The 23,371-nt window shown below is 36.2% G+C and overlaps 1 protein-coding gene across 7 annotated transcripts in view; it reads right to left on the reverse strand.

The window, feature by feature from the left end:
• RABGAP1L (RAB GTPase activating protein 1 like) overlaps positions 1 to 23,371 on the reverse strand; it is a 682,857-nt gene that overhangs the window by 600,678 nt on the left and 58,808 nt on the right. For all 7 annotated transcript variants that reach the window (XM_073804143.1, XM_073804149.1, XM_073804154.1 and 4 more), the window contains 4 exons: positions 18,756 to 18,926; positions 17,056 to 17,248; positions 8,991 to 9,201; positions 5,675 to 5,849 (listed from right to left, as the gene is read on the reverse strand). In XM_073804143.1, the coding sequence (XP_073660244.1) occupies positions 5,675 to 5,849; positions 8,991 to 9,201; positions 17,056 to 17,248; positions 18,756 to 18,893 (717 nt within the window). In that variant the 5' untranslated portion in view covers positions 18,894 to 18,926. The remainder of the gene's footprint in view (positions 1 to 5,674; positions 5,850 to 8,990; positions 9,202 to 17,055; positions 17,249 to 18,755; positions 18,927 to 23,371) is intronic.

Here is a 23,371-nt window from a genome sequence, read left to right on the forward strand (position 1 = left end):
ACAAGCCTACACATCATGCCACACCAAAAAAAAAGTCAAAGAACTTGACGAATTCTAAAGTAGATGGGCAAGGCTCAGGAATGTCTTTTGAAAAAGGCTAAGCATATAGGGCTGAGCCAGAGTGGTAGAGAATGATGGGGGGGAAATCAGCCTACACCTTTCTCTCTTCTTGGAGGAAGGACACAACAGTACCTTAACAGCAATCAAACTGCATTTAATCCTGACCAGTCTTAGAAGTTGCTATTTCCAACAACAAGGTTAAAATCATTTGTGACTTCTAGAGTCTGTGAATAAGCTGGAATGATGATCCAAGAATTGGTAAGGTAGAGTAGCTTCAAAAACGATGATTATCAATGTCTATAGTTATTGGAACAAATTGGGTAACCAATTTCATCATGAAAAAATTTAAAACATAATACCATGGAAAACATTTCTATACACGTCACAATATTAAATACACACACAAACACACACGCACACACAATAATCTAGAACAGGCATTTTCTTTGCAGAAGTCAAAAGGTTTATTGACAAATAATACAGTACAATTTTTCCCCAGAGGCAGTACCTACCTACAGAAAGCATTAGTTAAACACAAAACTATCTCTTGGAGTTGTTGTTGTTTTTGAAGAGGTGGGCAGGAGGACACGTGTAGATATGTGGAAAGGAGACAAACCAAAATCTTAATTCTGATGGAATTCTGAGTAACTTTTATTTTCTTTTGTATTTCAGTATATTCCAAATTCTCAATTATTACACATTAACAGTCCAAGAAATGCTATTAAATGAAATGTTTACTTAAAATAAGTAATACAGGGGGACTTCCCTGGTGGTCCAGTGGTTAAGAATCCACCTTCCAATGCAGGGGACGCAGGTTTGACCCCTGGTCAGGGAACTAAGATCCCACATGCAGAGGGGCAACTAAGCCTGTGCACTCTAGAACCTGCACCACAACTAGACAGCCTGCATGCCGCAACTACTGAGCCTGCGTGTCGCAACTAGAGAGAAGCCCGCATGCCACAACAAACAGCCCGCACACCACAACAAAAGATCCCATGTGCCGCCTGTTGGTGGGAATGTAAATTGATACAGCCACTGTGGAGAACAGTATGGAGGTTCCTTAAAAAACTACAAATAGAACTACCATATGACCCAGCAATCCCACTACTGGGCATATACCCTGAGAAAACCATAATTCAAAAACAGTCATGTACCAAAATGTTTATTGCAGCTCTAGTTACAATAGCCCGGAGATGGAAACAACCTAAGTGTCCATCATCGGATGAATGGATAAAGAAGATGTGGCACATATATACAATGGAATATTACTCAGCCATAAAAAGAAATGAAATTGAGCTATTTGTAATGAGGTGGATAGAACTAGAGTCTGTCATACAGAGCGAAGTAAGTCAGAAAGAGAAAGACAAATACCGTATGCTAACACATATATATGGAATTTAAGAAAAAAAAATGTCACGAAGAACCTAGGGGTAAGACAGGAATAAAGACACAGACCTACTAGAGAATGGACTTGAGGATATGGGGAGGGGGAAGGGTAAGCTGTGACAAAGCACGAGAGAGGCATGGACATATATACACTACCAAACGTAAGGTAGATAGCTAGTGGGAAGCAGCCGCATAGCACAGGGAGATCAGCTCAGTGCTTTGTGATCGCCTGGAGGGGTGGGATAGGGAGGGTGGGAGGGAGGGAGACGCAAGAGGGAAGATATATGGGGACATATGTATATGTATAACTGATTCACTTTGTTATAAAGCAGAAACTAACACACCATTGTAAAGCAATTATACTCCAATAAAGATGTAAAAAAATAAAAAATAAAGTATCTGGGAAGTGACCCCCACATTAAAAAAAAAAAAAAAGATCCCATGTGCCGCAACTAAGACCCGACCCAGCCAAATAAATAAATAAATATTAAAAAATAAATAAAAAATAAAATAACATAGCAAATTCTTCTAAGATAAAGCCTTTTCACTAATATTGGTGAAAAAGGAGCAACTCTTTTAAAAACATTTATCAAGAAAATGTTCACCCAAAAAAGTAAATGTAGAAAAGTTATCCTATAAAAGATACCCAGAAAAATATGTGTTAAAATTTTAAAAACAACTTGCTCAAATATATTACTAATTGAAAGGAGCTAAAACAAGAGGCAATCATACAAGAACTTTTTTAATTACAAAAATCAATTTATTTGAGAAAAACAATATAACTTCTAAATTAATTTCCAAAATAAGGCATTTTGCTAAAATACCATCTCAATAAATATATGTTTAGCAATAATATTTTCTCATACAAGGAATTAGGTTTTCTTTTATATAGTAGTGTACCAGCAACCCTAAGAAAAACCAATGCATTAAGAGTAAAGATGTTCCTAATGATACCCTTGGTATGATGAAATACCTCTGAATGCCTGTAACACCAGCTGATAAAAACCTGCTTCTAAAACACAACACTGAGAACTGATAATAATGGTAAGTATTGTCATAACATACAAACAAACAGCAAAATCTGTTTTGAAGAAAATGGTTACACTGAGTAGTAGAAATAAATTCTTAAAGAGAGTCAACTAATTATCTTTAAAAGCAGTTTTGTGTAATATATTCATAAAGATGCAACAAGAATAGATGCCTCTCTGGCTTTTTGCACTGTGCTTTCTGATACTCTGCTCTGTCTGTAATTCTTCAGCAGAACTCTAGCACATCATTCTCCCTGTACAAAGATCATCAGCATCAAGATACTTCTGGCTGGATTCCCCAACTCTTTTGCCATAGATAATTGAGATCCACTCCAGCAGAGTCCCACAGAAGAACAGCCAAGGCAATAAATCAAATGTGTCCTAACCCTTCTGTGGGAACCCCTAATCCTTGTGTCACAGGTCCAACAAAGCCATCACCCTCACTGGGCTTCCCCTCTACCACTGTTGGTGTCTGCTGCTTGTGGCATATTATGGTGAAATAAGAGCACATCAAAGTGATAACTGGTAGTGGCAGCCACGCTGCTACCCTCTCTTGAGAAGATGTCTTCTTGCCTTTAACTGACAAACTTCTTCAAATCTCATCCAGGGACTCTGCAAACAATGGAAAACAAATTAATGCCACTGCTGTATGGTACATATTTAAGCAATAAGAATGTCAGTCATCTCTTCCTGAGCTATCTTTGCCAATTGTCTGTGTCCATTAAGAGGGACCCAAATACTAAGGACTAATGTTGTCCCTTCACCACATAACAAGAAACTTCCAGGAACCAGATAACTAGACAACCAGTAAATGCAACAAAAAGACAAGTAATTATTTTTTGAGGCGAGAGAGGAAGATGTCAGACATTCTATAAAAGGCATGAGTAAAACCCAAAGGTTGCTGGAATGCAAGCTATATGACCGAGAAATGCCTTTATAAAGCATAATTGAAAGGTAAAAATCTATATTTACTTTTTATAATAAAGCAACAGGAAAGCTGTGACTGAAAATTAAATGGGTCTTCAGAGTCATAAACTTCCTTAGGAAACCAGCTTCAGCATCTGTTCTCTCAGCCTTTGGATAAGGAAAGGGTAACCATAAAATTTGTCAGCCAAACCAGAGCACTTTTGAGAATAAAATGAAGTGCTTTAATAATATACTTGGACAACAGGCATAAACTAGGACTGCTCCAGGCAAAGAGGAGCATAAGGTCACTAGTCTAAATAAATACCATCTATGTTATGGAAATGTCATGAGTATCAAGTAAATGCTTAGCGCAGTGCCAGGCATAAGCCCTATATTTATACCGGGTTGTTATAGAAATGATCTCTCATAATAAAGTTCAATGAAAACTGTCATCTATTTCTCCTTCAAACAATGAATTTTACCACCAATGTCCCAGAATGTAACACTTTGAAAAGTTTACTCAAAAAAAATAAATAATAAATGGATATCACTTTATCACAACCTACAATGTACCAAATATCCTCTCCAGAAATATAATTAATCCTATTTAATACTATATCCAAAATGGTCAGGCCAAGAATTCCCCCCCAGTTTTATCCACTGCTTACCCACTGTTAAAGCTCTCAAAAATGACAAATATCCCCCCCCCATAAACAAGTAGATGCTATAATCCAAAAAGAGAGTTTCATACCATCACAGTTATGAAAAATGCTTGCAACCAGGTGCCTTTCAATTTCCTTCTACAGCAGTGTTTCTGCCTCTCCAAGCAGCAGGTTCTCCAATTCTTCAAAGTTCTCTTTCTTACTGTTAAGCACCAGTTATCCAGAATCCACACAGGTATGCTAAATGACGGTTGCCAACATGAAATGCCAGGTCTCTACCATCTGCTTCCCCACCTCTGTAGTGGAGTTGTAAGGATCAGAAATAGACCCCCCAATTTACAAACACACACACATTCTTTCAACATATTTATATCCACTGCCTCCTACGTGCCAGGCATACTTGTACTCATTCACTCTACCTATCACACACTTGGCCAAGTAGTCAGTATAGGTATATGTATAGGTATTATGTATGTGTGTGTAGGTATATATACATACACACATTGGGATGAAATAGATTCAGAACTATATAAAAAACAAACAAAAAGAAACAAATTTGAACTTCTTACACAGGCATGGTTCTGACAGAGAACTTCTATGTCTGTACATGTTCATTTTAGTGTAAAAAAGTTAATCACCAGGGCATAATAACAACTGACATACCCCTCACGCTTCGTATCAGACACACAGAAATCTACATTTCTATGAGTTCCCATGTTGTGGCCAGAAATAAACTCTCAGAACTCCTGTTAATATAATGGTTTATTTATGTTTCATAGTAAAGAGAAAATAGAACAACTGCTACTTTCAGCATTTTCTGCTGACAATTTATATTTCCAAAAGCAAACACACCTGAGACCTTGCCCATCCAAATCCATTTAATAATGCCTTTGAAATAGTTGTATAAGTACTAAAGTTCTAAAAGTGCAAATTATTTTTAATTTGGGGAGAAATCAATAGATACAGAAAAGAAGGCAATTTCTCCATGTATGTAACAGCCATTTGATTCTGAGTCTAAGAATAAACTACCATTTAATAATTGGTAAGAGGAACTCATTGGCATCTTCAAAGGACTACAAGTTGACAACCCTGCTGTATGGGAGCATTTGTATTTATAATTAATACCAGTTCTATAGAGCAAAAGCCAGCCTCTGAATGAATGCACATAATAAATGATCACCAGTGAAAATCACAGACATCTATGAAACAATCTTACTGCAGTATCTAAGTGAAAGGCCCAGCAGAGAAACAGGTATTGTTACAGACATTTTTTAAAGTCACATAGACCAACCAACTTAGGCAAAACAATAAAAGGGGCAAAAATATTCTTCCTTTCTAAGTCTGAGCAATTACTACCATGGTGGGGTGGGAGGAAAGCTTATCAAGGGGGATTTTTCTGTTACATATGTTAAACTGAGAGAACCACTTTAGTGCACAGAGTTATCAGATTTAGCTTTCCATATGCGGCTCTATGCCATTATAAATATTAACTTTCTCTTCAGAAAGATACTCCAAATTCATGTAATATGGTATATGGTCATACATACTAAATTATATGACAGTGAAATTAGAGTTTGAAAATATTACCCTAATTCATCTCAATAGCGAATTGCTACAACATATTATACTTACTGCCTCTTTAATTTCACAGGAGAAAACATGTATCTGGAATTCTTCTGAGCCATGGGAACTCTCTGTAAATGCAAAGCAATTGCTCTCTACTGTCCCATCATGTCCACGTGCACAGAATAACACCTTATAAATTGGAAAAGATGCTATCTCCATGTTGTTGGATTGGTCTATGATTCTGCAGAACAGTGATGAAAAATGAGATAAAATATTAACTATCAAAGAACAAAGGCAAACACTTTTACTATGCCAATAACATACAAAATAACTATCTTAAAATCACAAAAATAAACTGGTACTAATAAAGCAAGAAAACAGTTATCTTCATATTTTTGCTATACACACCCACAAACACACAAATTCTTCAACTTCTTTTGACAATTACTTCATTTTTGTGTCCTATGATCGAATTCATTTACTTTCAAAGCCAAGTATACACTGCCTGGTAAAATCGATGTCACGCATCCCTAAATGCTAGTCTTGTTCTGTTATGGCAAGAGGAATGCCAGTAAAAAATAGCACAGACCATCTCTGGAGAGTTCATTTCTATTTAAAGCAGCACCTGTAAGTTTATCCAAGTCCAGGTCATTCATCGTTCAACAAAGACTTCTCTTACCCTAAAAAAGGTCAGAGTGGTTCCAAAGATAAACTTAACAATGGAATTTAAGAGGTAAAAGGAGTTTGTGGGACTTAGGAGCAAATATTTCTCTGACTTTCCCTGTACAAATCCTAAGCCCTAGTTTGATCCAAAACCTCAAGACCACCTCAGGATCTCAAATTGTAGAACTGAGGGGGACCTACTAGGAATAGAGAGGCAAATCAAAACACTAAGTCTTTGTTAAGGTATGTTTGGCACTTTGAAACTCAATAAATACAAATATCAAAATGCCTTTTACTGTTAAGAGATATCATACAAACAATATACCTACAAAACGCTTTCCTGAAAAAGTCAAAGCATTTTTACCAAAACCTTGTAAATTTATATTGCTATTATTTTGGTGCTTAGAACTTTTCTCACATTCTAAACTTCAGAGAATGAGGCAAATCAGAAAGGGTTTGGAAAAGATTAAATCAGTCTTCAGAGAATAGTATAGGTTCAAGACACATTCAACCTAATTTCCCAGACCTGGTTCATTTATTTGTTCATTCAGCAAATGTTTACTAAAAACCTGCTATGGACCAATACTGCTCTAGACAGTACTATCAGACAGAAGCTGTAGCAGGAAAAAATACCAATAACCTGCCCCCATGGAACTTATATTCTAGTGAGGAAGACAGACAATAAACAAATAAGCAAATAAATATATAATATCAAGTCAAAGAAAAGTTCTATGAAGGAAAAAAGGCCCAGTAAAAAGAAAGAGGGACAGTTATGATATGATCAAAGGAGGATTCTTTTGACAATTTGGCAGTTTCTTACAAAACTAAATATACCCATACTATAGGATCTAGCAATTACACTCCTTGGTGTTTATTCAAATGAGTTAAAAACTTACATCTACACAAAACCCCGCACACAGATGTTTACAGAAGCTTTATTCATAATCGCCAAAACTTGGATGCAATCAGAATGTCCTTCCATAGGCAAATGGAAAAATAAACTGTGGTACACCCAGACAATAGCATATTATTCAGCACTAAAAAGAAATGAGCTATCAAGCCAGAAAAAGACGTGTAGGAACCTTAAATGCCTATTATTAAGTAAAAGAAGCCAATCTGAAAGGGCTACTTATTACATGATTCTAACTACATAATTTACTGGAAAAGGCAAAACTATGGAGACAGTAAAAAGATCAGTGGTTGCCAGTGGTTGCAGGGAGGGACAGATGATCAGGCAGAAGGCAGGAATTTTCAAACAGTGAAAGTACTCTGTATGATATTCTACTGGTGGATACATGTCATTATATATTTGTCCAAACCCATAGAATGTACAACACCAAGAGTGAACCCTAAGGTAAACTATGGACTTTGGAAAATTATGTCAATGTAGGTTCATCAACTGTAACAAATGTGGGTACTTCCCTGGTACTCCAGTGGTTAAGAATCCGCCTTCCAATGCAGGGGACATGGGTTCGATCCCTGGTCCAGAAACTAAGATCCCACATGCCGTGGGGCAACTAAGCCAGCGTGCCACAACTACAAAGCCCACATGTGCACTCTGGAGTCCGCACACCACAACTACAGAGCCCACACACTCTGGAGTCCGTGCACCACAACTAGAGAGCCCGCGCGCCTCAACAAAGAGCCCACGCGCCTCAACGAAAGATCCCATGTGCCACAACTAAGATCCAACGCAGCCAAAAATAAATAAACAATTTTAAAATAAATTAAAAATTGTAACAAATGTACCATGTGGAAGAGGATGTTGATGGTGAGAGGTATGTTTGGGGGAGGTGGAGGGATGCACATCTGGGATATGGGAAATCTCTGTACTTTGTGCTCAATTTTGCTGTGAACCTAAAAGTGATCTAAAAAATAAACCCTTTTAAGAAAAACAGGAAGGAAGAAAAAGAAGCCTTCTTTTGATAAAAAGGTTTCTTGAGGTGAAACCGGAGAGAAGTGAAAAAGCCACTGGAAAACCAAGGAAAGCTTGTTTAGGCAGAGTAAAAAGACTACACAAAAGCCCTGAGGTAGGAATCCTGACTGATAGGCCCTGAGGCAGGATTCATGACTGTGTCTGAGAAAGAGCAAAGAGGCTACTATGACTGGAATGTAGCAAATGAATGAAGTGAATGAATGAATGAAGTAAATGTAGTGAAAGAAGTGAGAGGGCGAAGGAGGGAGGGAAGAGAGGGGAGAAGGGCAGAAGATCAGGTCAAAGCAGATCATCAGGGCCAGACATGGTAAGAATTTCAAATATAATCACAAGTGTGATTGGAGGCTACTGGAGGGCTGAATGTAGGAAAATAACAGTTATCTGATTTACATTTAAAGAAATTCAAGGTTCAGATGACATTAAGTATTATTCCTAGTGAAGCATGTGAGAAAAAGCCATTTTGCTTCTTTCCAGTCTGACGTAAAGAGCTTGAAATCTAGGGATCACTCTAGTTTTCTGAACCACTGTTACATGACAAGGTGAAACACAAATCATAGGTATTTTGACAGTTATAGTTGCATTTATAGTATTCTAAGCAAATTTTACAAATGCCCCTTGCAAATAAGGAATACAGTCTAAACCTAAACATGTTTACTTTGCAGGGCTACAGAGTAAAAGTGAATTCAGAGTAAGTCCAAGGCCTCACTTATGATAAAATATCATCACCACTACCCAAAAAACCTTCACACATGTCTAAGGGGGTAATAAGGGATTAGAGCTTACCTCACAGAACCTTCCGGAACATTTGGCACATACAGAGTAACAGGAAAGGGGTGCTGACTGGAAGATTTCATAGTTGCCATTGCCCGTAAAGCCTCCACTTCATTACGTGGGGAAGAAACCTTCATACATCCTAAGTAGGTCAGTTTGTTAAATAAAACACTATCTTCTTCAGGTATTCCACTTGGAGAAGATGGTCTGGGTGTAGAAATTTCTGAAGAAAAAAAAAAAGAAACACTCAAAAGTTAATATAAAACTTCACAGTATAATTTCATCTATTGCCCAAAAACAAATGAAAAATTGCAAATAAAATTTAGGTCTCTCTGTGTTTTCATTTCTTTTAATGTTTATCCTACATCTTAACTTAGAGTTTTGGAACTGGCCATTTTGTACTTCAGATCTCTCAAAGTATTATCTATGACTTCTTCAGAGGAAAAGAAAAAAAAAATTCTAAGCTTTATATTTTAAAAAATCAAAAATACGGAGTTCAAATGATATAAAACAATAAGAAGAAAAGACTACACTAAAGCCAGTGTGAATTATCCTAAAACGAATGAGAATTAAACAAAACTAAAATCAGTTAAAAGTGTCTCTGGTAAAGATCCTGCATAGCACCAAATTTATTAATCAGCCTAAATTCCTCAGCAAAAGTCAACAATGTTAAAATGTTCAATCTCATACTAATACCAACAAAGTCAAGCTCCTTATTTTTCTCCTTCCTAGCTTGCTGGCTTCTATAAAATATGTAAGTATTTCAATGAAAAATTTTTCCTCAAAATAATTATTTTGATGAATTATCCTATGATTGCTTCCCCAAATTCTTTAAAAAAAAAAAAATCCACTTTAATTCTAAACACAGCATGCATGTAGCAAAGTCCCAGCTGTGGTTAGAGAGTATTTATCTGCATATATCAGGTAGTATAAAGCTTCCCCTCTGCCACTCTCCCCATCCCCACCTAAAAATCCACATTCAGCTAATCTCCAACTCTTCCCGCTACCCGCATCCACGCTGTACAAAATTAAGCAGCCTGTCTCACCCAAACTAGATCCTTGTGACATGCTCTAACTCTCATTAACAGGATTACACTTACAGGATATTAATAAATAATTCACAAAAGCCATTCCCAACCTCCCCACTCCAGCTCCCAAATATTATACTAAATCATGCACCCTTCACCACTTTTTTTCTATTGAAAAACTAAAGCTATTCAAATGAAGTACTTCATCTACCATGTTCTTCAATCACTGAAACATGTTTTTTCCACTTTTGAATCAGTTCAATGTATATATTTCAAAAGGGACATATAAAAAACTACAAATACATTTTAAGGCTGAATACAAACATGTTTAGAATATACATATATACATATATGCATTTTTGTTAATTTAGCAAGTACTTTTGCAAAAACAATTATTTGCAAGATCGTATGGTAAAACTGTGCTTTGGTGACTGATGAACACGGTAGATCAAGTAGTTCAAATTGTCTAACGTATGTGTAACTGGAATTCTACAAAAGAGGAAAAGGTGGGGAAAAAGCTTTCTGAAGAAATAAATGTTTTACAAAATCTGTGTAGCTCACAGATTCATGAAACTCTGTATACCCCAAATACAAAAACAATACATAAATTGATCCAAAAAAGACAGATGACAAAATTGTAGACAAGACCGTTAAAGTAACTATTATAACTATGATAGAGGAATTAAAGAAAAACACCTAACAAAAGGAGAAAAATGGAAGACAGAAAAAAGAACCAAAAGAAATTCTAGAGCTAAAAAAATGCAAGATCTGAAATGAAATATTCCCTGGGTGGATATAACAACTAATTCTAATTTGCATAAGAAAACAAGAATATTAAAGAAGATCCTTGGGATAAAGGAAAATGATACTAGAGGGAAACTGAAGAGCACCAAAAGTTATAAATATGAGGGAACGACTTTTTCCTTGTTGTTTAATTTCTTTAAAATACAGCAGACTGCTGGTCATCCCCATTTGGAAATCTTATTAATCATTATGTCCAAAATTGAATTCATTAGATGTACACTGAACTATCCATGCCTTGAATAACTCTTGAATCCATCCCACTTTTCTTTGGCCCCATAGTCATTACCCAAATTACTACAGCAGTAACCTCCAGTCTTTCTTTCCTCCAATTTATTCTCCACACTGCAGCCACCAAGATCTTCCATAAAGATAAAAGAAAGAAGAACTTCCCATCCTCCCTCCCTCCCTCTCTCCCTCCCTGTCTCTTTCTTTCATCTTTTTTTTGGCATTTTATTTTATTTAGTTATTTATTTTTATACATAAATAAATTAATTTTTTCACTGTGTTGGGTCTTCGTTGCTGCACGGAGGCTTTCTCTAGTTGCAGTGAGCGGGGGCTGCTCTTCGTTGTGGTGTACTGGCTTCTCATGGCGGTGGCTTCTCTTGTTGCAGAACACCGGCTCTAGACCTGCGGGGTTCAGTAGTTGTGGCTCACAGGCTCAGTAGTTGTGGTTCACAGGCTCTAGAGCACAGGCTCAGTAGTTGTGGTGCATGGGCTTAGTCGCTCCACGGCATGTGGGATCTTCCAGGACCAGGGCTCGAACCCGTGTCCCCTGTATTGGCAGGCGGATTCTTAACCACTGCGCCACCAGGGAAGCCCAGGATATTTTTTTTTTTTAAAGCAAGTAACAACAGACAGATTGGAGAGAGGTCAAAACTTGAAGAACTACCAGTGTAGTACTGAATTCCTTTTTACATTTTTTCATCCTTTATATCCCACATTTGACCTACAGGCCGCCCAAGTTGCAGAACTGTGCAGTGAGCAACAAAACTGTGAGAGAAATCCTATTTTTCTGGCCAAAGGACAGAAAAAAAGAGTCCCTGTAAACCAGAGAACGTTTGGGGAATTATAACTTTTTTTTCTCTCCCTCTCTTTTTTCTCTCCCAGTTCTACCACAAGGCCAGCCCCAGTGTTGGAGCTGCACCACTATGTGGGAAGTGGGGCTGGGGGGAAAGGATGGCGTGCCGTAGCATATGCAACTCGAAGAAAAGGAACCTTTCAGTGGTTAGAACACCCAAACAAACGGGCTTGGCTCTTGTGGTTCAAAAAGGAAAAGGAAACCTCTGCTATTTTTTTTCTTTCTTTTCCCTTACCACTCTGTCCTGACGTGAGAAATCTGTCTTTCTACGCAAGAGAAGAAGGAAAATGGGCCCCAAGAAGCCAGAGAGTATGGGGGAAATTCTGAGGAGGAGAGTTGGAGAAGGTAATCCCCTAATTTTGTGTATGAACTAACACAAGTCTTGGGTTCACCACCATGCTATACATGTGTGGAACAGACCAAAGAAGCATAGCAAAGGTTTTGGAATTGATTGACTTTGGAACCAGAAAGCAAGATCGAACTTGCAGTCTGGATGTAACCAAGTGGACTGCCTGCTAAAATAAAACAAAATCAACATTCTTCAGAGGATTTTATCTGGAAACAGAATCTCAAAACGTAAGTTTCAGAAAGTCTGGAAAACAATTCAGTTACTCAACTAACAAAAAAAACAAAAAACAAAAATAGAAAAAGGTGACCAATTGTCAAGGGAAAAGCAATCAACAGATACCAATCCCAAAATGATGCAGTTGCTGGAATTATCAAAGACTTTAAAATTGGTATTATAACCATGCTCTATGACATAAAGGTGAACAAACCTGGAATGAGTGAAAATATTAAAATCCATGGCAGAGGAACAGAAAATGTAAAAAGGTGAATTTTAGACCAGAAAAATAGAATATCTAAAATTAAAAATTCACTGGATGGGCTCAAAAGAAAGGAGATAACAGAATAGTGAGCCAGTAAACTGGAATACAGATCAACAGAAATTTTCTAAACTAAAGAAAGGAGAAAAGAAAAAGATTGGAAAACAATGAAAAGAGCCTTAGGAATTGCAGGACAATATGAAAATATCTAATAGTTTTGTTGTCTGAGTCACGGGAAAAGAAAAAGACTATGCACAAAAAAATTTTCTAAAAAATGTCTGAGGGCTTCCCTGGTGGCGCAGTGGTTGAGAGTCCGCCTGCTGATGCAGGGGACACAGGTTCGTGCTCTGGTCTGGGAAGATCCCACATGCCGCAGAGCGGCTGGGCCCGTGAGCCATGGCCGCTGAGCCTGCGCGTCCAGAGCCTGTGCTCCGCAACGGGAGAGGCCACAAGTGAGAGGCCCACATACCGCAAAAAAAAAAAAAAAAAAAAAGTCTGAAAACTTCTTAAATTTCATAAAAGATATAAATTTACAGATTCAAGAATCTCAGTGAACACCAACAAAGATAAATTCAAAGAAAACCACACCCATATAACCAAACTGCTGGAAAACAAAAATATTGAAAAAAATATTGAAAGTAGACAAACAGCATGTTACAAATAAGGGAACAAATAAGTGATTCAAATGACTGCAGATTTCTCATCAGAAATGATAGAGAAGACAGCAGGACAACATCTTTAGAGTATTCAAAGAACACTGCTCCATAGAAATCCAGGGGTTAGGTATGTCAATGGAGGTAAAGGGCCTACACCCTGCCCCATGCCCTTTGGTTTTTTTTTGGGTTTTTTTGGCCGAGCCACACGCTATGCAGGATCTTGGTTCCCTGACCAGGGATCAAACCGTGCCCCCTGCAGTGGAAGCACGGACTCTTAACCACTGGACCACCAGAGAAGTCTCCCCATGCCCATTTAAAGTAATATGTTATAATTACTGGGCTTTGACCTAAAACTGTATGTGATTTTATTCTGAGGTTCAAGATTTCCAAAACTATTGATGATGACAAACATTTTATTTGGTACTTACTTTGTGCCAGGCATTTTACAAAATACTTTATGTGGATGGTATCATTTGAACTTCTAAATCCCTATGAAACGGGTTCTATCTTATCTCTATTTTACAGATGAGATAACTGATCATTAGAGAAGTTGAATAACTTGTCCAAGCTGCAGGCAGAGCCTGGATTCAAATCTAGGTCTGAACTGCAGATATCATGTCTTAGCCTCTATGAAAGGTCTAGAACAGAATGAATTAAAATCAAAATGAAGTTTATTCTGCCCTTAATTATAGAGTACCAGCTCTTCAAGGGAAGGAACTGTTCTATCCTCTTTTTATTCCCAGCACTTATAACAAGTATCTAAAAGACTAGGCACTCAATATATGCCAAATGAATTAATCAGTAAATAAATGAAATTTTTTAGAGCTAGTGGTCCTTTTAGCAACCAATTAATGGCAAACACACATCATCTCTGGGTACCACTTAGATCCTATCTCATCCACAACTAAATGTATCATAACTGCAGCTTTCATGTAGACAAAACTCATGACTAGTGGAAATCTGAAGTTAAGCAAACAAATAGCAAAATATTTTTAGCAAGGCAACACTTCTAGATCTCGTAAAATCACACATCAATGTAAGAAATTCATATCCTCCTAAATATAAATTCAGTCCTGTTCAAGTCATACTTTTGAATTCCATCATCCCTTCCTTAGCAGAAAGATGCAAAGAATAACAAAGAGCATGAGAGAGAAGACTCATCTATGTATCCACACATTATTTTAGTACATTACAGTAAATTAGTAGATTCCCTGTAGAGGTGAATCCAAGTAGCCAGGACATAAAAACCAACAAGTTATCATGATGTTTAAACAAAAGTCCTTATCTATCTAAATTTATCACTGGCAAATTACATATCTTTAATATTCACTTTAGCCCATTTAAATCTAGATACTTTCCAGACAGTCCCTTACCTTTGAAGTTATGTGTCATTTTAATCGACCACAACAATTCTGTAAACAAAAACTGCAACTATGAAGAGGCAGCTGAAATGTCTTCTCATAGCTCTTTCAGGCTGCTATATAACAAAATACCACATGGGTGGCTTGTAACAACAGACATTTATTTCTCACAGCTCTGAATGCTAGGAAGTCCAAGACTGAGGCTCTGGCAGATTTGGTGCCTCATGAGAGCTCACTTTCTAGAGAGCATCTTTTCACTGTGTCCTCACACTGCAGAAGGCACAAGCTAGCTCTCTGGAGTCTGTTTTAGAAGGACATAATCCCAATTATGAGGGCTTTGCCCTCATGACCTAATCACCTCCCAAAGGCCCGACGTCCTAATACCATCACTAGGATTTCAATATATTAATTTTGGGGAGAACACAAAACATATGTCTTTTCATTGAAAATGAAAAGAAACAATATATAACAAGAAAAGAATGCTTTTTAAAAACTTACTTGTAAAGCAAAGTGGAAATTTTTATCCACTGAGATCTTCAGGGAAAGATACATTTTTTTAAAATGTATTTAATATAATGGGTGTTGAAAACACAAAAGTACATTATACATGGTCCCTATCAAATATGCTCAGAAATAAGAATATTATCTAGGCCATTGCAAAGGACAACTGATTCCAATAACCCATCAGAGCTTTCAATACATGAGAAGATAAAGGTATTTCTTCCTTTTGATTAATCTATTAACCAAAAAAATAACTATAGGAATGTTGATGTCAGTATGCTATGGGTTTGGGGCGAATGCTAGGGATTTAAGAAATTCAAAAGATAAAGAAAAGCACAATGAAAAATATAATCTCTCATGTTCCCTCAATCAAGAACTAAAAAAATTAATATTTTGTAAGGCTTATTTCCAATCTTGTGTGTACACACACACACACACACACACATAAAGTCCCCTTGAACTTAAATCTAGCCATGAATATGAATATACACTGAAACCTACAAGTCTTTATAATGAATCATTAAACTAGGGGCACTTTTGGGGACCCCCAACACATGGCAAATATCTTCTCTGAGCCTCATTTAGCCATATTTATTATGGTACTTTTCTCATTCAGATTTAAGCTTTTATGTATTAAAATGCAAGTAGCTTTTCCTTTATGATTTGGCTTTTCCTACCCTGACAATCACAAAAATATTCTCATTATTTTCTTCTTAAAGGTTCATTTTTCCCATTTAAATATTTGATTCACTAGGAATAAATTTGGGGTACAGTGTTTAAGGTAGGGCCACCGAGTTTCCACTGTGTAGCACTCTGGCCTATATCTACACCTACCCTACATGAACATTCAGAAATGGATCATGAGTGCCTTAAATCAGTCAGGATGATCTCATCTCCTCTGTCAGAATGACTTACTGAGGAGTTTGAATATAACCAAGGCCTACACCTATTGGCTCATATCATTCCCCTGACTACTAGAAAATGATTCAGTTGGTCCAATCAGAGTAAAACTCACAACTTTTGTTCGATGGGTAAAAGATCAGAGCCTTTCTCTCGGTCACCAGACATGAACAAATCACCTAGCCTTACTTATCAATTTCTGCAGCTACCTACTTTGTGACCACAAAGGTTGCCAGTTAAGGAGAAAGATGACATGGAGAAGATCAAAGCTGAGTAGTTTACAAAGAAATACTACCAGAGGCCAGATCAAACCACACCTCCAGTGTTTAAACCAGCTGAAGTAGGAGTTGGGTTGGGTTTGGTTTGGCTTTTCCTTCATCCAAAACCATTTTGACTTACAAACTGGTATTCCTACTATAAATCCTACTCATTCATGCACGTACATATTATTTATTACACTGTAATAAATACTTTTACAGTATTATTACACTGATGGAGTTGACATGTTATTTTACTTAGAATTTTCACCAATTGTAATTGAAATAACTGTAGTCAAACTGAGTAAGAAGTCACATTATATGGAAGAATGTGTCCATTACACTGTTCTTTGATACCCAAGAATTTATTCATTTGTTCAATAAGTATTTATTCATTTGTTCAATAAGTATTTATTGAGGGCCTACTATATGCCAAGTACTAGGGGTAAAATGAATGCCCAGACATAGAGCCAGTTCTCAAAGAACACTGAGACTGATTTTACAGGTGGAGATACAAACAGAAACATAAGAACCAATGTGGGAACTGAAAAGCTGCTGGCCTTGATCTTAGAAAATGAAGCTAATAAAATTTTCTAATATTCATCTTAAAATTTTCATTATCACTTTATCCCATTTCTATTATAGTTTCTAAGAGTTCAATACAGTACCTGTATTCGACGGATCCAAAATTAATTGAAGAGACGGCTTATTTATTTGGCTGGCCGAAACATCTCCAAATGAATGGTCTGAAATCTCACTGGAACTCGGACAATCAAAAAGAAGGCTGCTTTGCCCTTTCTCAGAATCTCTCAAAATCTCTTCCATGGCTTTTTCCAGTTGTTCATCACCATTAGAAACTATCTACAGACAAAGCAAGACAATTCGTTTCAATCATAACATGGTTCTGGAACTTAATGAAAATATTTCATTTCTAGAAGAAATTTAAACAATCTAAATATTTAAATTTAAATATAGTTACTGAATACCAAGAATTTATACAGCTGTACCTAATTTCATTAGATATATATAAAATCCTGAGTTATAAACTCAACTAAATTAGAGGATTACTAGTACCAGAAAAGGATTCTTCAGAAACATACCATGCATTTTCCAACTATATCTGATCTAAGATCTTATTTACAGATATTTTCTTTTCTTATTTTTTTCTTTTTCTCTTTTAGAAACGTATTCTAAAAACTGGGTAATCCTAAATTTATGGGTTTTTTTTTTAATTTATGTGTTTTAAAGAGGAAAATGGATACATTTAAATAGATAATATGTAGCACTGATATCATTTAAAAGGTCATATTTTTTGTTATCATAGCATAAACATATTTCTGACTCCTTTACAAATTTTGCTTGAGCTGTCAAGGAGTACTGCTAATTTCCTTACTCTTAAGTTGACTCATCTTCTTCTTAAAAGCAAGTGAGACACAAAGCCTAAGTAAATAAATGCCTTAAACACATTAATATGAAAATACAGAGTTAAATGAATTTAAAGAGCTGTTTATTTAAATACAGATATTTGAATAAATTTAAAGAAATCCATTGATTAATAAAATTATAAAAATATATATCCTCAACATAATGTAAAATGAGTACTTAATAATCTGATTTTTATAAAATTTTATTAGATTGATTTTATTAGATTAACATACTAACATACCTTTGATATAATTAATATTAAATAAAAGTTATAAATAATATACAGCATTTTTGGCTAATTTCTCTCTTCCTATTTCTAGAGGGTGGTTATGCACTTCCCATACATGTATACCTGGGTTTATTTGGTTCTTTTTTTTTTTTTTTTCCAAGTTAGGAAAGGCAACATAAAAATGAAAAAGAAAAAGGACCACATCCAAATAAAAACTCAACTGCTAAAATTATAAAACATATACTTCAAAAAGATTCAGACAAGTGTTAAATCACATACTTGAATGTTACCAGCTGACTTAAAACATAAAAATCATAAAGAAAAGTCAAGTGAAAATAATACATAACTACATGCTTATATAATTAATTTTTAAAACCCAGCAGCAGTAAGAGAGACAAAAATATCCAGATAAATTAAATTTATGTAAGATTTAACCATTAAGTCTAACTTGCCAATTATCCTTTCTCTTCTTTTTTCCCTCCTATTCTTTCTTTCTGAATTCTAAAGTAAAAGATAAAAAACCGAAAGCAAAAACTTTAAAAATACACAAACCAAATATTTAGCATCTGGATAAATCAAACACTGATTCTAGTCTCGAGGTCAGTACTCAAGAAAAACCTTTGGATTTTATATATCTCCTGAGATAAGTTTCACCTAGTTAAAAATAATAATAGTAATTTAAAATAATATCATTTGTAGAAAAGGGAAAAATACCTTCAGTTCAGGTTTTTCATCATCTTTTGTAGAAGTATCATCTGCATGCTGAGGAACCAAAACAAATTCTTCACTGTTCAGTGTAGTCACAGAATCCGATGACCCACTAATCTTCTGTAATGAAGCTCTGACCTCCATTTCAGTGCTGCAAACCTCTCTTCCCACATCCACCTGGTCAAAACCACAAGGAGTAAGAACAAAAATTAGTGAATAAAAACATGAACTATTAAGTACCTGATCAATCTTTGGGCTTTAAAATTGGTTCATGCAAGGAAGAATTCTGCTAGCTAGATAATTATCTCAAAACTAGGGAGGCTACCTTCTTGGGCTGGGACACATAATGGAAATGTACCCTGAGTTTCCACGCTAAAAGAACCATATTGTTCCCTGAAAAACAACACAAACCTGACCATATCTCAACTAAAAGGATTTACTACTATTTGGCACTCTACACATTTCTCCTAGAAATACTTTTTGTTCTTTTTAATAAATAGAAAACTAAGTAATAAATAAATAAGCTAGAAGTATCTACAAATTCATACACAAACAAAAATACATTCACTGAAATTACTTTATAACTAAACCTAAATGTCTGCAAAAACTTATCTCCTCAAGACTAAGTACTGTACCTTAAAATATTTTTTCTGTGTCCCTTAAATTGACTGATTAACATAGAATTCAACACCCTAAGCCATGTATCTTTTCTTTTCCAGACATGTAGCCACTTATCTACAGGAGGCAAAAAAAGCAGGGGAGGTGAGGGGAGCAAAGCTTTCACATTGCATTCATGCAGCAGTAATCAAATACAGTGTGATTCTGTTTTCTGGATAGATCTCTACTTTACACCATAGAAACTCAACATTCTCTATCACTTCCAGAAATTCAAATATTCACACAACTAATTTTAACTGAACATGTACACTATATAACAGTCAGTATACTCAACTGCGGTTACATGAGCGAATAAGGCAAACAAGTTGCCTCCTCTCGTGGAGCTTACATCTAGTGAGGAAACAAGCAAGGTAATCCCAAATCATTCTCAGGCTATGAAGAAAATACAACAGCCTAATGTAACAAAGAGTAGCTGTAAGGAATACACGGACAACTTTAAGTAAGGTGGTAGGAAAGGACTCTATGAAAGGGAAATATTTGAGCTGAAACCTGGAAGATGAAAAAGAACTGCATATTAACCAATCTGCTCAGTAACCAAAGGGGTAATGTGACGGAGAGGTAGGACAAGTAGACCAGTGCTAAAGAACGCAGGACCTTGTAACCATGGTAAGTCTGCTCCATGCCAAAAATTCCCCCATAAATGTTCTTTTTCTCTTTCTAATGAGGTTATTTTGTTCACTGCCTCATATAAATACGGCTGCAATATCTCATTTTGCCATTAGGTGACACTAACACCATTACTCTCAGAAAAAAAAAATTAATAATAACTTCCCCCTTCAAGTTACACTTTAAAAAATTACCTCCTAACATTATCAAAAATCAAAGTTTCTAATAATATCAAAACAAAGGATAATTACTGCAAACTCCAAGGCCGGTGTAATTAGCTAGCCCTCATTTATTTGTTAGGCATATAAATATCCTTCCTTTTTAAAACCCTTCAAGCACATTCATCTGTCCTCTAAAGGTTTTTCTCATTTTGCACATTATATGTTTCTGAAAATGCAGTATATGTTAGAAGCCATGTTTTTACCCTTCAGGCTGCCCCATGAATCCTTGATTGCCAAGACATCACACATTCCAGGTGTTCTTTCTGTGGCCTATCCTTCTCCAAATCTTTTTCAGTTGCCACTCCTCTACTTGACCTCTAAATGTTGGAAATTCCCCCAAGTTCAAGTCCCGAGCTTTTTTTTCTGATTCCTTGCCACACACTCTAAGTAATATCTCTCATTGCCATGGATTTAAATAGCATCTATATGCTGAAAGACTCCCAAATTTCTATCCTAACCCAAATGTCTCCTCTAAACTCCTGATTTGGAATCCAACTCTTTATTTGGTATTTCCATGTGGAATTCTTATCAGTATCTTAAAATGTGACCCACATGGAATTCCTAATGTCCCATCCAAAGCTGTTCCTTATTCAATTTCCCATTTCAGTAAAGAACACCACCTTCCACCAAGTTGCTCAAACAAAAAATCTGGTTATCATCCTTGATGCATCTCTACTTCTTCATTCCTCTCATTGCCAAGTCATGTCAGCCCCACTTCCAATATAAATCCCACATCTATCCCCATCTTTCTCCACATCCATTTTACCAATCTAATCCAAGCTATGATCTCATCTACTATAAAAGTCTCCTAACCCATCTCCTACCCCCAGTCTTCTCCCTAATCTACTCTTCACAGAACAGCCAAAGAAATCTTTTGGAAAGTACGTTGGATTACATTAAAACTCCAGACTAAAATCTTTTCATTAAAATTCAAATAAAATACAAACTCCTTGCCAGGACTTAAAGGCCTGACACACCCTTGCCTCTGTCACTTTATCATTACAGCTCTTTAGTCATAGAAAGTTTTCTCCCACTTTAGGGTCTTAGCTCTTATCTCCTACCTTCATATGGCTGACTCCTACAGGTATCAGCTTTGTTTCGTCCACTCAACAAATATTTAATGAGTCCCTACTATGTGATAGAAACTGTAATGGAAACTGGAGACTAAATGATTAGTGAGATGAACGAAGGCCCAGTCTTCTTAGAACTAACATTCTTATGGATGTGATAAATAATACAGAAGAAAATTAACTAGGATCACATACTGGAAAAAGTACTGGAAAAGATGATGAGAAGGGGCAGGGAGCAATATGGATTCAGTTGACATTTGGATTTAATAAGAATAAGCAAACCATGGCAAGAACTAGGGAGAAAGAACTTCAAGTAGAAGAAATAGCAAATACAAAAGCCTTGATGTAAGAAAAGGCTTACTGAGGAACAGAAAGGAGGCCACAATAGCTACATAATAATGAGTATGGGGGTAAGAATACAGGTGTCCCTCAGTATCCATGGAGAATTGGTTCTAGGAACCACCACAGACACCAAAATCCACAGATGCTCACGTACCATAGCTGGCCCTCTATATCCTTGATTCCTCATCTGTGGCTTCAACCAACCACAGATTGTGTAGTATTATAGTATTTATTGAAAAAAATCTGTGTATAAGCAGACCCAGACAGTTCAAACCCATGTTGTTCAAAGGTCAACTATAGTTAGTATGAGATGAAATATAGACAGGAAAGGCAGAGAAGCCTGAGGCCACCCCTGATGTTAAGGCTATCCCGCAATCCCAACTCTGTTTTGTTCACCAGGGAATATTCCATTCCTACTTTAGTGTCTAGTACATAGTAGGTATTTAATAAATGTGTTGAAAAAAATGTTAAAAGCCCCAATCAGGCTAAAGTTCTCACAACTACCAAATGTGGAGCTAGTATTCGAACTAGGTAGTCTGACTTCAGAGTACATGCTCTAAAACACTACATTATACTGTCTCTTAAAGTCTCCTCATCTGTTCTTGAGATCCAAGGTTGGTATCAATGGAACATCACTATGTGTACTGAACTTTCCCCACACCTCTCCTCCTTCAAAACTTATCTGTCTCTTCCACCAAAACATTCTTCTTAGATAAGTGATATTTACACTAATAGTTAATTCTGAATTAGCATGTGAATGAATACTAATGGTTGCTCAATTCAAATAAGATGTCCATTTATAATAGAGGTTTTCTTTAGCCCAAGAGAATGTCAGATATTCTGCCATGCTAACAAGAAAACTATTAGTTTACCATATGTAATTTTGTGACCTCTCCAGAACACAGCTCACCACTTCTCATTCTACTCAAAATTAAGACAGCTCTCATTACAACCATAAACACTCTGCCTTGAAGGGCGTTATGGATACTTTTAGAAGTTTACCTAATGCTACTTTATTGGACTGAAGATTGCTTTGAACCTCAATATAGAGATGACATGCTTATCAAATTTGCACACAAACACAAAATCTGAGAATGCAAAGTCAACACTTTAAAATATTTCCACAGGCAAGTAATAAGATTTAAATATGGAAAGAATAGTCTTTTCAATAAATGCTGTTGGGACAATTAGATATCCACATGTAAAAGAATGAAGTTGGACCCCAACCTCACACCATACACAAAACTTAATTCAAAATGGATCACAGACCTAAATATAAGAACTAAAACTATAAAACTGTTAGAAGAAAACATAGGAATAAATCTTCATGTCCTTGGGTTAAGAATGGTTTCTGATATGACATCAAAAGCACAAGTGGCAAAAGAAAAAAATAGTTAAACTGGACTACATCAAAATTTAAAATGTGCTGAAAATGATACCATGAAGAAAGTAAAAATAAAATCCACAGGATGAGAAAATATTTGCAAGTCATATATCTGATAAGGGTCTAATATCCAGATTATATGAGGAACTCTTACAAGTCAGTAATAAAAAGACAAATAATTCAACTTCTGGTATGAGCTAAAGAGCCTGGAAGTCATCACTCCCTTCCCTATAACAAGAAAAGGTTGAACAAACTGAAAATCAATAGCTTTTCTTGGATCCATCAGAGAACTGAGGTCACAGGACCAACTGCCATTCCAAA

The sequence above is a fragment of the Tursiops truncatus genome, chromosome 1 (assembly GCF_011762595.2).
Source record: "Tursiops truncatus isolate mTurTru1 chromosome 1, mTurTru1.mat.Y, whole genome shotgun sequence".
Lineage (NCBI taxonomy): Eukaryota > Metazoa > Chordata > Mammalia > Artiodactyla > Delphinidae > Tursiops > Tursiops truncatus.